Raw genomic sequence first — 17,614 nt, 5'->3', positions numbered from 1 at the left:
TAATTTAAAAAATATATATATACAGATTCTACTTTACACAAGAACAAAAAGGCCACAATCTGCGAGCAAAAGTTATTATACAAGTGGTCAGAGTGATTTTTTCAAAAGTACATTCTTCAAACAATTGTTTTTAAATTTTTACAAGTTTCTTCGTAATGTACAAACGGAATGGGAAAAATTAATTAGATAACCAAGCCGTTATCGCAGGTATGTTGTGGCCAAGGGCCTACGCGTTTCGAATCCAAATTGTTTCCTAAGGATTCTCTTCAGGGCCTCGAGTAGTATCTACACAAAACACAACCAGGGGTTGAAACACAGAAAAGGTGTGAATTAATAATTTAAACAGACAAAGTGACATACAAGACAGCAAATGAACATGTCTGGAAAGGCTTTTTACATGTAGCTTTTGTTTAGACCACCTGACAAGGAACCTCACCAAGCTACCCAAACCGCACACACAGTGGCTTACCAAATAGAGAAATTACGCCAATTAGATGGAAGATGGTCGTGAATGGGACACAGGAAGGTCGTTTCTACAAGGTAAAATAGACATCTCAATAAGGTGTGTTCAGGGTGCCCAGTGAGAGATCAAGGCCGTCATTGCCTAGATAATACTTGCCTCTGTTAGCTGTAGTATTATTTGCAATATTCGGGTTCAGGACTAGTATATCCTGGTCGCCAAGGTCGAGGTGCTGCTCTCTGTTAATATTTTAAAATGGGTCAAAAAAAGGAAAATAAAGATGATTAGATTAACCTTATTTGAATTCAACAGACGTCACTACACACGAGAGTTGCAAAAGAGATGACTTGCTATCCTGTTGTCAGTTAATAAGCTTATACTGCTTCTATAATGCAAACTGGACAACTCTCCTCGAGCCCAAACTCGGTTGCGTGCATTTGATTACCTGGCCGCTGATGGCGGTGGGGCGGGAAGCAAGCTAGCCGATGTTGCTAATCCTTTTGGGTGTCGGCGTGTGGAATCAAACGCCGAGCTAATGCCTTCCTCTCGATTCCTAAAACAGGTTAAAAAGGTGTTTTAGTGAGACCCAACGGGCTTCAAGGTGGAAGCCGTAGTCGTGTTACATGCAGCGGCTTACCGTAGTCTACATAAGTTGCCGGCTCGGGGGCTCAGTTTAAACGTTCGGAGACGCAGCGGCGGTCACTCTATTTAACTTGCAAAAAAGAGAGAAGGGATACATTTTACCAGGCGCCCTCTTATTCCCATGTCCCTGGAGGTAGTGCTGTCAGAAACGCGAGAGGATTTGCTCCCCGACTTGCCGTCTAAGTAAGTACTGCCAGCTAGATGCACTCGATCCATGCCGATTCCTCAATAAGAGGGCGCCTGGTAAAATGTATCCCTTCTCTCTTTTTTGCAAGTTAAATAGAGTGACCGCCGCTGCGTCTCCGAACGTTTAAACTGAGCCCCCGAGCCGGCAACTTATGTAGACTACGGTAAGCCGCTGCATGTAACACGACTACGGCTTCCACCTTGAAGCCCGTTGGGTCTCACTAAAACACCTTTTTAACCCGTTTTAGGAATCGAGAGGAAGGCATTAGCTCGGCGTTTGATTCCACACGCCGACACCCAAAAGGATTAGCAACATCGGCTAGCTTGCTTCCCGCCCCACCGCCATCAGCGGCCAGGTAATCAAATGCACGCAACCGAGTTTGGGCTCGAGGAGAGTTGTCCAGTTTGCATTATAGAAGCAGTATAAGCTTATTAACTGACAACAGGATAGCAAGTCATCTCTTTTGCAACTCTCGTGTGTAGTGACGTCTGTTGAATTCAAATAAGGTTAATCTAATCATCTTTATTTTCCTTTTTTTGACCCATTTTAAAATATTAACAGAGAGCAGCACCTCGACCTTGGCGACCAGGATATACTAGTCCTGAACCCGAATATTGCAAATAATACTACAGCTAACAGAGGCAAGTATTATCTAGGCAATGACGGCCTTGATCTCTCACTGGGCACCCTGAACACACCTTATTGAGATGTCTATTTTACCTTGTAGAAACGACCTTCCTGTGTCCCATTCACGACCATCTTCCATCTAATTGGCGTAATTTCTCTATTTGGTAAGCCACTGTGTGTGCGGTTTGGGTAGCTTGGTGAGGTTCCTTGTCAGGTGGTCTAAACAAAAGCTACATGTAAAAAGCCTTTCCAGACATGTTCATTTGCTGTCTTGTTTGTCACTTTGTCTGTTTAAATTATTAATTCACACCTTTTCTGTGTTTCAACCCCTGGTTGTGTTTTGTGTAGATACTACTCGAGGCCCTGAAGAGAATCCTTAGGAAACAATTTGGATTCGAAACGCGTAGGCCCTTGGCCACAACATACCTGCGATAACGGCTTGGTTATCTAATTAATTTTTCCCATTCCGTTTGTACATTACGAAGAAACTTGTAAAAATTTAAAAACAATTGTTTGAAGAATGTACTTTTGAAAAAATCACTCTGACCACTTGTATAATAACTTTTGCTCGCAGATTGTGGCCTTTTTGTTCTTGTGTAAAGTAGAATCTGTATATATATTTTTTTTAAATTACAATGTATGCTTCTATAAATGGTGTGTAAGTATGTTGAATGCCTGTGATATGGATGTAATAGTGAATGTTTGAAGGCAAATATTTTTTCTAATTGTATGTGTTCTTTCCTTATAAATTGGTGTTCTGATTATTTGAAAAAATAGAAATTGATCTTTTCTAAAAATATTGAAATAAAAAGCTATTAAATAGCAATTCCAGTTCCTGAATTCTTCTGTTCTGGCCAGTACATTGTTTGTTTAAATTATACAGATCAGCATTGGCATCGTATTTTTGTTTTTTGTTAATTTGGCTCAGCCTTGCTGATTAGAGCCCACCCGTAGTTGTTTTCTATCTAGCCTCTATGAGAGAGGCATTGATTGTGGCACTCCCGAAACCGGAGAAACCCCCAGAGGAGTGTGGCTCCTACAGACCGCTGTTGCTCTTGAATGTCGTGACTAAAATTTATGCGAAAATCCTCGCGACAAGGTTGGCACTGTTGACCCCGGAGTTAGTGGCGCCAGAATAAGCAGGATTTGTGGCGGGTCGGAATATTACGTATAATTTAAGGACTGTGTTTGGTGCTTTACAGCACACTTCCCAGGAACGGAAGGCTCTTGCCGTGTTTTTAGATATGGAGAAGGCATTTGATTCGGTGGAGTGGCCTTTCATGAGAGCGGTACTAACGAGACTAGGACTAGGTCAGGGGTTCCTACAGACGATGGCTGCCTTGTATTCAGACCCGACGGCCCATATTCGACCTGGGAATCGTGTGACGGATCCGATCCCTATCCGAAGGGGCACTCGCCAGGGGTGCCCCTTGTCGCCCACGCTCTACGCGCTAGTTGCGGAACCGTTGGCTTGTGCGATGCGGGAATACCACAGCCATCGTGGGCTGAACTTTCCTAATTATCGCTTGATCATCTCGACCTATGCGGATGATACCCTACTCTATGTCCGGGAGCCAGAACAAAACCTGGCGCCACTCTTGCAGGAGGTGGTGCGGTTTGGGGCCCTCTCTGGGTTAACGGGCAATTGGAACAAGTCCATTGCGTTCACCCTGACCGCGTCTACAAAGCAGTTTGAGATGAAGTATCCTTTGAGGTGGTCCACTGACTCAGTACGTTATCTGGGTATACAGCTGCACACGGATCCGGAGGTAGTTATGCGCAAGAACTACGGGACTGCCATAGCACGGCTAGAGGATAACGTGAATGTTTGGGTGGGTCTCCCTCTTTCTTTGGTAGGTAGGATTTCGATCATGAAAATGATAGTACTACCTAGATTGCTGTCCCTATGGTCTTACCGAAATGTTTTTTTAGTCGTCTTAAATCTTTGATGATAAAGCTAGCGTGGGCAGGGAAGCAAGCTAGGGTGTAGTGGAACGTTTTGGTTCTACCATTCCACCTCGGAGGTCTGGGTGCGCCGGACTTTGAGCTATATTTCCGAGTGGCGCATGCCGCGCATGTCCACGGCTGGATACATGACAGCCGTTCGTACAGCTTGAGAGGCTTTATGCAGCTCCGAAGCCACTGCCAGCTATAATATTTGAACCGGTGGATAGACGTATGGGATTGCTAGACTCATTAAACTCGCCCAGACATGCTTTGCAGGTGATGTTGCAGTATTATGCTGGGGCATTTTTGTACTCCCCGCTGATGCCCATTGAATGGATGGTTTGGCTCCCTCCGTGCACTGAAAAGGGGTTGATCAAGGCCCTGAACGACTTGGGCATAATTACGGCAGGTGACATGTTTGAGGGGGGAGGGCGCTGAAATCACTAGCGGACGCGCTTGCACCGGGGGCTGCACCCACAAGGCTCCAACGCTTCCAATTCCACCGAGTGAGAGAGGCTTGGCGGGAGCAACTTGGAGATGACTTAATAAAACCCACAGAATTGTTCGAACTCACGCATGTGATTAAAACAACCTCGCCGAACAAAATAGTTTCCGCCCTTTATAGGATGGCCCTCAATGGTAGAGCGACAGGGTATAGTAAAGCACGTCTCGAGTGGCAACGAGACTTGGAGACTGCAGTTGACGACGATATGTGGAGTCACTGTTGCACTAATACAAGGCGTATTTCCTTAAATGGAAGACACTGATTAATACATTTTAAATTAGAGTTTATCACGCTCCGGAAAGATTGTGCAGATTTGGTCTGCGTATCGATGCGAATTGTGATCGATGCGGGGCTGGTAACACAGGGTTCTTACACTTAGCCTGGGAGTGCCCGGGGGTGCGACAATTTTGGGGTAAGGTGTTCCGTACTATAGGTAAAATTTTAGATGATGAGATTCCCCCATCCCCCGCCGGATTACAAAAGGCGTCTAGCTGCTTCAGCGGGGGAGGTGGCAGAGAGTGATGAGAGCCACATTGCTGGGCTACCCGTTGATGTCACTTCGGCCCCTGCAGAGGATTGAATCGGAATGGGCGGTTACTGCCCCCGAAAGTGGGAATTGGCATCACGTCAGAGGCCTTCTATCGGTCCATAGCCGATCGGGCGCTAAGAGGATGTATAGGATAGCGCCACAGGTACACGGATTATATAGCAGCAAGTACGGCATCTTTTGTTTTTAGTTGTGTATATTTGTTTGAAATGTGACAGCAATTTTCATGTATGACATGTGCCTCTGGCTGGGGAGAACAGCATTGACTCGCATTCTACGCCACCCGACCTCCGGGTTGTGGGCTGAAAGGCTGTGTTTGTCCAGTGTGAAGTGGGTTTGCTGTGCCCAGGGTGAGGCGCGACTCTCTTTCATTGTATGTACTATTCCTGTCACGGTTAAAAATAAAATAAAAATAAATAAATAAAAAACACATCCAAACAACAAAAATCCACAATACGGTACTCAAAAATAGACTTTAAAATGGTAGAAAATAGCTCAGTTCTCTCCAGTTGTAAATGCAACACTTTACTCTCAATGTACCTTGGATGCGTAACGCAGAACAAACAAAAGGGACACAGGGAAGGTGATGCGTCGGTTCCTTACACTCAGGGGAGTGGATGCGTCTGTTCCTTACTGCTGTGCAGTGGAGTTGACGAGACATCGGGCACTCATGTTATGCCTTAAAATCTTCACGATTGCAGCCAGTTTTAGCAGGGTAGTTTTCACCACAAGCATGTATCCGTAACACCTGACATCCACACGGTTTATCCACCTTTTTAACTTCACGATCCGGGGCGTAGGATCACACCAAACCTAGTCGTTATCCTGTTGAGGCACGATACGTTTGACGGCACACCGGTTTCTTTCCCAGCTCGCGTTTACCGAGCAATGTTTTCAATGGCAACTGAGTTTACCATACGGACACAGGCAACAGTTGTCTAGTCACTATAATAGGTTTGACGGCACACCGGCTTCCCAGCTCGCATCCACGGAGCAGTGTTGTTAACGGCGATGTAGTTCAATATACGTACAGAGGCAACAATTGTCTAGTCACTGTAATATGTCGACTCACCGCGAGATCCCCGTTTTTAATCAAGCCACAAATCACGCACTTTGGGAACCTCGCTTACAGTCAGTCAGCACAGCCCATGTCATCATGCTTGAGCACATCATTACTTGGCACTCTAGATCCCACCACTCATGTCGGATCGCTTCTTGTTTTCAGGTGCTTGCCACGGCGGCCCTGTTTTCCAAGATCTTCCCACCAGCCGGTGTTGAAGATCCAAAGAATAACCAAACGTATGTCTATTATCAACCATACCTGGAAGTGAGACATCCTTTCTAACCAATAGCAGTAACCTGCGATTTAATTAATTACCTCTAGAAATCTGCGCAAACCACACGCTTGGAGAGAGTCGGCTGACCATCTCCATCCTCACAGCCCAGGAATCATCAACTGACACACCCACCCAAATCAAGGTGAGCTGGAAATACCTACGAGATACCAGCTCTTGGCTGTACTTGCACTTTACCTACACAAGTTTCTGACCACACTGTATCTTACATTCATAGGCTGTCCAATTACACCCCAGTCCTGAGGAAGACCCACCCTAGACGCTTACAAATCAGCGCTACACATATAGGGTCGAAACGTCGACGTGCTGTATAGATCCACTTCCACAAAATCCTAATGAACTAAAGAAATAATCGGTATCTAGGATTGCTGCATTCTATAGTGAATTTTCTTGATCATATTGTTTTTTATGTCCAATTGTATGATTTGGATTGTCATTGTCTAAACCTGTTACCCACACACAGTCACCAGTCACGACAGTACCATTTTCATTATATTTATGTACTTCAATTAAAAGCAAGGGAATTTATGGGGGGGCTAGTTGGTAAAGTCTTGTATCCCTGAGACTTCAGGCAGGAGGCAAGCTCAAGTTCAAGCCCTTGGAGATTCTTCTTCAAGTTGATGAAAAGCACACTAAGTCCTTTTCTTTTCTCCTTTCTTTGGCAATGAACCAACCACTGCAGGCCAATCCCCGCACACACAGCACAGAGTTTCCTCCTTCAGCTTCCTGGTTCTTCTCCTCAGCAAAGGTTTGTCTTGATTCCCAGAAGTGATCTAAAGTACTGGTGTCTGGGTCCGCCTTTTTATACCCCAAAATCATTTGTCTCTGAAGGCAGAGAGTGTCTGTACCTAGTCTAAACCAGTTCTGTGCAGTCCTGGAGCACTTTGTTTACAGGACTCCTCCTTTCCTTTGACAGTGTGGGTCAGGGTCATCAGACACATCACTTGAGGTGGAGCCAGCATTGTGGAAGGCAGGCACAGCCCTATTCAGGCCCAGGTGCAACTCCTCCTACCACTCTACATGTAGATAGGTCTAAGTAGCCCTATGCTGACTCACACTGTCTCCTGGAGAACCCCAGCCCCTGTCACTCAAAAACCAGACAGGGAATACGGTATACAACCATTACAACGAAACTTTTACAACGCAACATCCATTACAACGCATGCATTTACAACGCAGTCATTACAACGCATGACACTACAACGCACACCACTACAACGCACACCACTACAACGCACGCCACTACAACACACGCCACTACAACGCATGCCACTACAACGCATGCCATTACAACGCATACCATTACAACGCATACCATTACAACACATAGTACCCTTACACTATCCAACACTTACCCTACTGTTGCACCCCCTGGAGTTAGAATAGTAATTTTTACCCCTACACTATCCAACACTTACCCTACTGCTGCACCCCCTGGAGTTAGAATAGTAATTTTTACCCCTACACTATCCAAAACTTACCCTACTGCTGCACCCCCTGGAGTTAGAATAGTAATGTTTACCCCTACACTATCCAACACTTACCCTACTGCTGCACCCCTGGAGTTAGAATAGTAATTTTTACCCCTACACTATCCAACACTTACCTTACATGTAGTGTAATGTAATGCGTTGTAATGGTATGCGTTGTAAATGTAGTATGCGTTGTAGTGGAATGCGTTGTAAAGGTAGTTTCAAAGAATTTGTTGTAATGGCATGCGTTGTAATGGTGTGCGTTGTAATGGATGTTGCGGTGTAAAAAATGCGTTGTAAAGGTAGGCGTTGTAAAAGTATGCGTTGTAACGTCATACATTCGGGAATACACAACCTAGCAGAGGCAGGCTTGGTCAGTTAGGCAAGAAAATACCTACTTTCTAAACGTGGTGTTTTCAAACACAGAATGTTAAAACTAACTTCACTAAAAGATGTATTTTATCATTCTGAGTTCAGGAATACTAAATTTGTTTTTCTACCATGTTCCTTGAGTCCGTTAGGATTATAACATGTATAATCAAACTGCTCATTCTGGCCTATGGGGAACAGGTAGCCCTGCAATAGTGAAAAACAAAATGGCTGTAATTCACTATCAGGACATGCCACACACATCAGGGAATGTCCTACCTTTTACCTACTATGCACCCTGCCCTTGAGCCTACCTTAGGGGTGACTAATATGTAGAAAAGAGAAGGTTTAGGGACTAGCCAGTGGGTGCACTGGCCTAGTCAGCATGGCAGTACCAGACTACACACAGGCTCTGCAACGGCAGGCCTGAGACACACTTTACAAGCTGCTCCAGTGGGTGGCACAATCAGTGCTGCAAGTCCACTAGCAGCATTTGATTTATAAGCCCTGGGCACACGCTGTGCACTGTACTCTTTTTGATCAACCAGCCTGTGGCCCTCATAATATGCCCCTCTAAATCTCTCTAAAGATACCAGATCCACTATTAAGTGTGTTATTTTTAATTGTAGGTCCCTAGTTAAACACAGTATAGAATGTGCACTTCTCTTAGAAGAACACAATAGTAAAATAGCATTTATCACGGAAGCCTGGACAGAACAAGCCTCCGGGCCTGACCTTGTGAAAGCCACTCCCCCAGGATTTTCCTGCTACTCCTTGGATAGACCCCTGAGGAAAGGGGGGGATAGCTGTTATTTATCACAATTCTCTGAAAGCAGTATTCCATTCCGAATCCAGTACATTCTGCAAAGCACTTTCCTTTAACATCAATGCTCAGTATCATATATCCTCAAAGGGGTTCTTCTCTATCGTCTGCCCGGTCTTTAAATGGTGTTCCTGGAATCGATAGGCACCCTTCTTGAAGATGGTATGAGCTTAAATTCTTTCATGGTACTTGGTCATTTCAATTTCTATCTAGAGGACCTCAATGACCCAGACACCACCTGCCTGAATTGAATAATGGAATCTGGGGAACTCAAGGAGTTGGTTGTGGGTCCCACCCATCTCAAAGGACACACCTTAGATGGGATATTCTCAAACAACCCTCAGATATGTTGTTCTGAGGTATTCCCTCCGGCCTGGTCCGACCACAGTGCGATCATTTTTTAGTTGAAGGAGCCATTAGACCCAATTTCCAAAATGGCTCCATCGAAGACGTTGGAAAAAAGGGCATGGAAAGACTTAGAGGGAACACAAGTAGAGGAGGAGCTGAACAGTACCTTACGTCTTCCCACTCTTGAGATTGATAAAGCTGCTAAGGCTTATACCGTCTGGATAGATATAGCTTGCTAAAAACTGGTTCCAATTATTAAATGGATTCCTAAGCGAGCTCACCCATCGGCACGTGGTACTCTGACAAGCTCAAACTTCAGAAACTGGCCTGCAAAAAACTTGAACGAATCTGGAGAAGTGGATACAATATCACTGACAAAGTGAATTATAAGCACAGTCTTAAATATTATAAAGAGATATTGACGGAAACAAAAAAGAGCTTTTTCTCTAGTAAAATCCTCCTTGCGATATCAAATCCTAAAGAGCCTTTTAAAAAGTGAAAAAATTAGCCTCACCTAATGTTATTAAAAAGGATAGCAGTCCAGAATTGTGTGAAACTCTGGCTACCTTTTTTCTACAAAAAGAGGAAGGTATTTTCTCCATTTTTCCCCGGAATCTCATGAAGTAAGTTTACTTCCAGGGAACTCAATCCAAGAAAATCCAGATTCCGGACTAGTCTTTGACCATTTTTCACCTCTTGGGCTAGAAGAAGCTGTTAAACTTCTTAGCTCCGCTTGCTCAGGTTCCCCCATTGATCCCTGCCCAGTTCCAATACTTAAATCTATTCCGGAAACCATATGCTCTGTTCTAAACCCACTGATTAACAACATTTTTGCCACTGGGATCTTTCCGATAGATTGGAAAAAGGCTTAAATTCTTCCTCTCTTTAAAAAAACCTACCTCAGACCCTTCTGATCATTGCAGCTATCGGCCAATTTCTGGGCTTCCGTTGCCCGCAAAAATGATAGAAAAGGACATGAACATTCAACTTAGCACCTGTTGCAATAACAGTAATGTTTTCGATAAGACTCAATATGTCTTCAGAGCTGATCACAGTACGGAACTTGCCCTAATCAAATCTTGCGAAGAGATAAGGGAGGCTCTGGACTGCGGTGGGAAGGCTGTTTTGATAATGTTGGATTTGTCGGCAGCCTTTGACACGGTCCACCACAAGGTGCCAATGGATCGGCTGTCTGGGGTTGGGGTATGTGGGGTTGCGTGTAAACTCCTTCAATCCTTCCTATCCGATACAACCCAAACTGTTGACCTGGATAACCATAAATCAAAGTCTTTTAGCCTGCCTTGTGGGGTTCCCCAGGGGTCCTCGCTAAGCCCCATCCTTTTTTATTATCTATGTGATATCATTAGCAGCAGTCATCAGTTCCTTCGATTTCCAGCTAACCTCGTACGCTGATGATACACACATTGTTCTATCCCTCAAAAACCATCATGAAAAAGAAACCAGAGCTCGCTTTCATGACTGTATGCAAGCCACAGCAGGATGGATGTCGACGAACTGTCTAAAACTAAACTCAAGCAAGATCGAGGTGATTGTATTTGGAAACAATACTCATATTTGGACCCCGGACTGGTGCCTACCGAGTTGGGAAATCATCATATTCCAACTCTAAAAGTAAAAAATGTAGGGGTCATAGTGGACAATAGATTGAACTTCAATGTTCACATAAGTTCAGTAGTATCTTCCTGCTTCATGATCTTGCGAATTCTGATGAAAATTAAACTCTATCTCTCTGAAATGGACTTTAGGACGGTAGTTACAGTCTTTGTCATGCTTGGACTACTGTAATAGCATTTATCTGAATGCCCAATATCAACATGTCAATAGGCCTCAGATAGCTCAAAATGCAGCCGCCAGGCTATTGACAGGCACAGCAAAATATGTTTCGGTAAAAAGAGAATTAATTCGGCTACATTGGCTCCCGGTTTGTTTTAAGGCCCTGTGCATAGCGTTTAAGGCTCTCAATGGTATTGGCCCTGACCATCTGAGGCAAAGGTTCAAATGGTATGCCCCCGCCAGGACCCTGCGCTCCGAAGGAGCAAACAATGTCTAAATACCCACCATAAAAAAAAAAATTGTTGGGGAGGTAGGAGCTTCATTACCTGCACGTCCAAGGCATGGAACGAGCTACCGTTCTATCTGAGAAATGCCGTACACCTTTCTTTCAGAAAGGGTCTGAAAACCTGGCTCTTTACTCATTGAACCCCTCCGATTATCGTTTAAGCAGAGCTCAGCGCTAGGACACCCGAGGGTAATCGCGCGCTTTTATAAATTCAATTAACATAACATAACATAGGTTGCTTACCTTAGAATTACCCCCAGGTGTCAGACTGGATCCGGCTAATTTTTTCTCAGCAGTACCCCTGCGCGTTGATAGGTGGCCTCGGTCGACCCTGCGTTCGTCGATGGCATCATAATTGCTGGAAGGATGACGCAGTATCTACTTAGACGCCGCCCCTGCGCGCTGATGTCAGTTCTTTCATTTTCCACGCCAGCCTGCGCAGATCCGGAGAGAGCGTGCCCCTTAGTCATTTTTTGACAAACCTTTTTCCGACTTTTGTCGACATCTTTTTCGAGTCTATCGACTCCTGGTAGCACGAAGGATGTCCCATGGTCGGACTGGCTTCAAGCCTTGTGACTCCTGTCACAAACTGATGTCTGTCACGGATCTGCACCTCGTGTGCCTCTGGTGCCTGGAGCGCAACCACTGTGAGAAGTTGGCCTGATATGTGATATCCACTATTCTAGCGGGCACCCTGTATCAGTCCAAACAACCCTTATGGTGATGGTTGTAAAGTCAACCTTATAGACCAGCTATCCTAGTGGTAGCATGGACAAAGTAGTCATAGGCTAAAACTGGAACGTCCCCTGCCCTGCCACAAGCTTTTTACAAAGTGCTTCATGGCATCTTTTGGCATCCCGACTCCACCGGCGCGCCTGAGGGCCCCCGAAGATCCAGGCCTGGATTTAGATTGGCGCCGGTTGACCTCACGGTACCCTCCCTGGCACCGATTCTAGTGACGACGCCCCCGATGCTGGTTGTGCCCTGACCAGTGCCGACCCCACCTCCATCCCTGACTTGGAGCCGGACCAATGCAGGTATGGTCGCCAACTGGTACTTTTGTACCGCTGTTCTTCCCTAGCATTCCCTACCACCCTGAGTGGCAGCCAGGAGAGGGTGAGGATGACTGGGAGGGGTCTGTTGACCCTGTTGCAGACCAGTTGGAAGAGCCATACTGGAGAGAGGAGTTGGGTGATGCAAGTAGACCTTGGTATGCTTTCTCCCCCAACCGTGGCTATGGAGGAGAGAGCTTCCTATGCCGTGGTGTTGTGTAGGGCGGCTGAGGCCTTGGGCCTTGAGCTTCCTACGGTGGTAGGCAGGACTAACCTGGCTGAGGTGCTTCAGCTGGCAGCGGTCTCTTCGGAGCCCCTGCTGCCTTTCAATAAGGCACTCACTGATGTCCTTCTGGGCACTTGGTCCAAGCCCAGTACAGGGCCTCCTGTGAACAGGACAATTGCCCAACGCCACCGCCGGCTCCATGCGACCCACTTTTCCTCTCCCAACACCCTTCTCCCGAGAGCTTGGTGGTCCAAGCCTCATCTACATAAGATAGCACATTCCCTACAGCTCCCTAAGACAGGGAATCCAAGAAGCTGGACCATCTTAGGAAGAAATGTTTTCTTCTGCCAGCTTAGGACTGCGGTTGGTGAACACCGCATGTCTCTTGGGCTGTTATGCACACACGGTGTGAAACACTGTTTCACAGATGCTACCGAGTGTCTGTAGGAGGTCCGGTCCATGCTCACCTGAGCTGTTGCTGAGGGTCGAGACACAGCAAAGTTCGCCATTCGGTGTGGGCTGGATCGCCGACTCGCTGGGTAGAAACAGGTTCCATGTTGGTAGCCTTGAAACGTTACGCCTGGATGAGGACCTCTCCCTTCTCTGGGGATGTCCAATCTAACCTTTTGGACATGCCCTTTGATGGCCGTCACCTGTTTGGTGGCAAGGCTAACTATGCATTCCAGCGCCTCAAGAACTCTAGGTCTACAGCCAGATCCTTGGGCCTCGCAATCTCTTCTCGTCGCATGCAGTCTGTCTTTCGCCTCTTTTGTGGCTACGGAAGGGGTGCCCCACCATCTTCCAACCAGAGCCACAGGCCCGTGCATTTCCGCCTCTACCACTTCTATCCAGAGTGCTGAAGAAGATCAAGTGTGACCGGGGACAAGTCATTCTTGTGGCTCCGAACTGGGTACAAAGAGTCTCTTACCCGAGCTCTTGAGCATGGCCATCAATCCTCCGATGCAACTGCCTCTTCGGGAGAATCTTCTGTCGCAGCATCAAGGTACGGTCCTCCACTTAAACTTGTCCAGTCTCCACCTCCTTGCGTGGAGATTGAGCAGCTGCAGTTGACAGCTTTGGACCTTCCTCCCGAAGTCTGCAATGTCGTCTTGGCAGCCAGGCGTACCTCCACTAAAACGGGATATGCTTGTAGATGCAACAAATTTGTGGCATGGTGCACAGCAAAGGCTGTGAATGTCCTTTCTGCCCCTCTTTCAGAGGTTCTCCTCTTCATTCTCTCTTTGGCCCAGCAGGGCTCTGCACCGGGCACTCTTAAAGGCTTTCTTTTGGCCATTACAGTCTTTTTTCGCCTCCCTTATCAGCCTTCTCTTTTCAAGACCCGAATTGTTAACCATCAATCAATCAATCGATCAATCAATCGTAACACTTGTATAGCGCACTACTCACCCGGAAGGGTCTCAAGGCGCTTGGGGGAAGGGGTCCGCTACTGCTCGAACAGCCAGGTCTTGAGTTGTCTCCTGAAGGCGAGATGGTCCTGGGTCAGCCGAAGGTGGATGGGGAGGGAGTTCCATGTCTTGGCCGCCAGGTAGGAGAAGGATCTGCCTCCGGCGGTGGCTCTTCAGATGCGTGGTGCGGCGAGGGCGAGGCTAGTAGACCGTAGCTGGCGGGTGGGCGTGTAGAAGGTCAGGCGGTCGTTGAGATACTTGGGGCCCAGGTCGTGGAGAGACTTGTGTGCGTGGGTGAGGAGCCTGAACGTGATCCTCTTTTTGACGGGGAGCCAGTGCAGGTCCCTCAGGTGGCCGGAGATGTGGCTGCGTCGGGGGATGTCCAGGATGAGTCGGGCGGAGGCGTTCTGGATTCGTTGGAGTCTTTTCTGTAGCTTGGCTGTGGTTCCGGCATAGAGGGTGTTTCCGTAGTCCAGTCGGCTGGTGACGAGGGCCTGGGTGACCGTCTTCCTGGTTTCGGTCGGGATCCATCTGAAGATCTTGAGAAGCATGCGTAGGGTGTGAAAGCATGATGAGGAGACGGCGTTGACTTGTCTGGTCATCGAGAGGGAGGAGTACAGGATGAAGCCCAGGTTGCGTGCGTTAACAGATTTCTGAAGGGCATTACTCATATATTTCCTCCTTCTCCTTTCGTAATGCCCCAGTGGGACTTGAACCTTGTCCTCACTTAACTTATGTGTGCTTCCTTTGAGCCACTACATACTTGTCCTCTTCGTCTCCTTACTTTGAAGACTCCTTTCTTGCTTGCCATCACCTCTGCTCGCAGAGTGAGTGAGCTTCAGGCCTTATCTTCTAAACCTCCCTTTCTTGCTGTTCATCCAGACAATGTAGTCCTCTGTACTAGGCCCTCTTTTCTGCCCATAGTGGTTACGTCTTTCCACGCAGGTCAGACCATCACATTGCCCACCTTCTTCCTGCCTAAGTACCCTTCCAAAGAGTAGGAGAGACTCCATCGTCTGGACCCAAAAGGTGCACTGTCTTTCTACCTTGACCTCACTAAAGACTTCCGGGTGGACGATCAACTCTTCTTGTGTTATGTGGGCGCTAAGAAACGTCGGGCAGTGCACAAACGTACCATCTCTTGATGGGTTGTACTTTGCATTAACATCTGCTATTCTTTGGCTAAAAAGGAACCTCCAGTGGGTCTGCGCGCACACTCTACCAGGGCGATGGTAGCCAATACTGCTTTGGGACGTGGAGTTTCCTTACTTGATATTTGTCAGGCAGCCACATGAGCATCCTTTCACACGTTTACCACACACTATTACCTGGACAGCCAAGTCCGGGGGTGGCAGCTTTTTTGTCAGTTCTGTTCTCCAGAACTTCTTGGTGGAACTTAGTTTGCAGAACCACCTCCTGGGTGGGTATTGCTGGGGTATTTATTCTAAGGTAAGGAATCTATAACTAATAGTCTCTTTCCGATGAACAAGTTAATTACCTTCAGTAACAATGTATATGTAAGAGACATATATTAGTTCTAGATTCCTTACCGCCCCACCCATCCTCCCTGTTCTGTAAATTGACTTCTAGGGATAGGGACTCCCTTGCGGGGCACTAGATTTGTGCACCAGTGGTCTGTGTCTTGCATAGCTCCGCGCTTCTGATGTAGAAATTCGTGTCAGAACTGATGTCAGCTCACAGGGGCGCCGTCTAAGTAGACACCCCAATGTCGTTCCTACGACCACGGCGCCGACGATGGACGCAAAGTCGACTGACGCCACCTACGAACGTGCAGGGATACTGCTAAGAAAATATTTCTCCGGAATCCAGTCTGACGCCTGGAGGTAATTCTAAGATAAGGAATCTATAACTAATATATGTCTTTCATAGATACATTGTTACCGAAGGAAATTACATCACATCAGGAAAATGTGAGGGCACAGTTTTGCTTGTATATTTTAATCAACTTGACATGCATTTGAGATCTATGACACTTGGCCTGATTGTCTTTCTTACACTGTAGCTTTGCAATTAAGAACATGGTAAAATGGTCTTTTCCATTGTTCCACTCATGTCAGATACATGATCAGTTGCTTTGTGCTGGTAAAAATTAGTCAGCATGCTGCATACGGTGATTGCCATTGAAAACCCACTCGTTATGGCCCTTTTGCTAAATGATTGAAACATGAAGTATGTTTGCTTTTTGAACACTTGCACAGCTGCAAAATGCTGTGGAGTAGCTACATGGAACTTCAAATAGGCTCACCTGTTGCTTTACCATTGAAAATTAGTCTCTGTAAAGGGCAGATATTGCAATGGTGATTGCTTTGCAGCACAAGATCCTGTAGTAGAGGGCTGGAAGTCCCAATCAGGTCCTGAGTTTCTGGGCTCATAATGCTGGCATTGCAATGCATCATGCTCTCCCAAGTCATGCCTAGGTACTTGCTAACAAGTTGTATTGTGGTACCAGAGATGGTTTACATAGGTTATTCATTGTACACCTGGCAGCAGATGAGTTCTGAAGTCACAGGTCTGAGAACTGGAGATATTTACTCAACCTGTGGAAGTCTTCAGATATTTTTTAAATAGTTTAACTCTGGCCAAAGGAGGCATTTTAACCAAAGTCACTTTTTCTTTCAGATAAAATCTTGCCCTGGAGTTTGTTGTCAGCTTTATAATCTGTCGATGCTGCTCAGGCGCTTACTTTTCTTGACGGCCTCAGATCATCAGGTATGTATAAGCCTCACTGTATTAGCTTCACTTGTCTTGAACAAAACAAACTTAGATTTAACCCTTTAACTGATGGGGTGTTTGGGCACCTCTATGCCAATGGGCGGGGGCGGTGTTTGGATTTCAACCAGTGAAACTTCAGTTGGAATAGTTTGTGCCTTTTGTTCCTCAGCCTTTGCCACCTGAAGTACCACCTTTGGCATCAGCACCTCCACCACCTCACCCACCCACCATCATCCCAGGCTCCTCTGGCAACAATGGTGCCATACTAGTGTTTTCTACTCAGCAGTATGTTGTGTAGTGAACGGTTGCTACCTTCCAAAAACCTGTCAAAACATTCTTCTTCTGTCATGCTTGAAAATGGTGAATTCTGCTTCATGTGACTTTCACTTCAGCAGTTTGCTGACATCAGTCATTTATTGTCTGCTGGACTTTTGATCCTGTGGTATCTGATAGAGACATCTAGCCGCAGATTCCTTAACTTAGAATATCCCAAGGCATCAGACTGGATCCAGAATTTTTTTACCCAGAAGTACCTCTGCGCGGAGGCGGCGTCGCCCAGCACCATCCAGATGTCGTCCACAGGTATGACGTCAATGGAGCCATATAAGTCCCTTGCGGTGCGATGACGTCAGGTTTCTTTCTTTTCCTCATCCCAACGTGAATCCAAGAGAAGCTATTCTTCTGGCCAGTTTGTTGTTTTCAGGCCCTCTCTGTGCTTTTTAGCATCCGGGAACAGTGTATGAGCTTTTGAAATAAGACTAAGAGCATCCAGAGAGTGACTCTGATCTTACAGAAGATCAAAATAAAGGAAATGGGATTGATGGTACGAGAAGCA

At 46.4% G+C, this 17,614-nt stretch overlaps 1 protein-coding gene across 7 annotated transcripts in view; it reads left to right on the top strand.

The window, feature by feature from the left end:
• FIRRM (FIGNL1 interacting regulator of recombination and mitosis) overlaps positions 1 to 17,614 on the top strand; it is a 3,243,174-nt gene that overhangs the window by 2,042,747 nt on the left and 1,182,813 nt on the right. For all 7 annotated transcript variants that reach the window (XM_078686707.1, XM_078686742.1, XM_078686714.1 and 4 more), the window contains one exon: positions 16,687 to 16,776. In XM_078686707.1, coding sequence (XP_078542833.1) covers positions 16,687 to 16,776 — 90 coding nt within the window. The remainder of the gene's footprint in view (positions 1 to 16,686; positions 16,777 to 17,614) is intronic.

Source organism: Lissotriton helveticus, chromosome 1_1 (assembly GCF_964261635.1).
Source record: "Lissotriton helveticus chromosome 1_1, aLisHel1.1, whole genome shotgun sequence".
NCBI lineage: Eukaryota > Metazoa > Chordata > Amphibia > Caudata > Salamandridae > Lissotriton > Lissotriton helveticus.
Note: the sequence above shows the minus strand (reverse complement) of the source record. Positions and strands in the feature narration are given on the sequence as shown.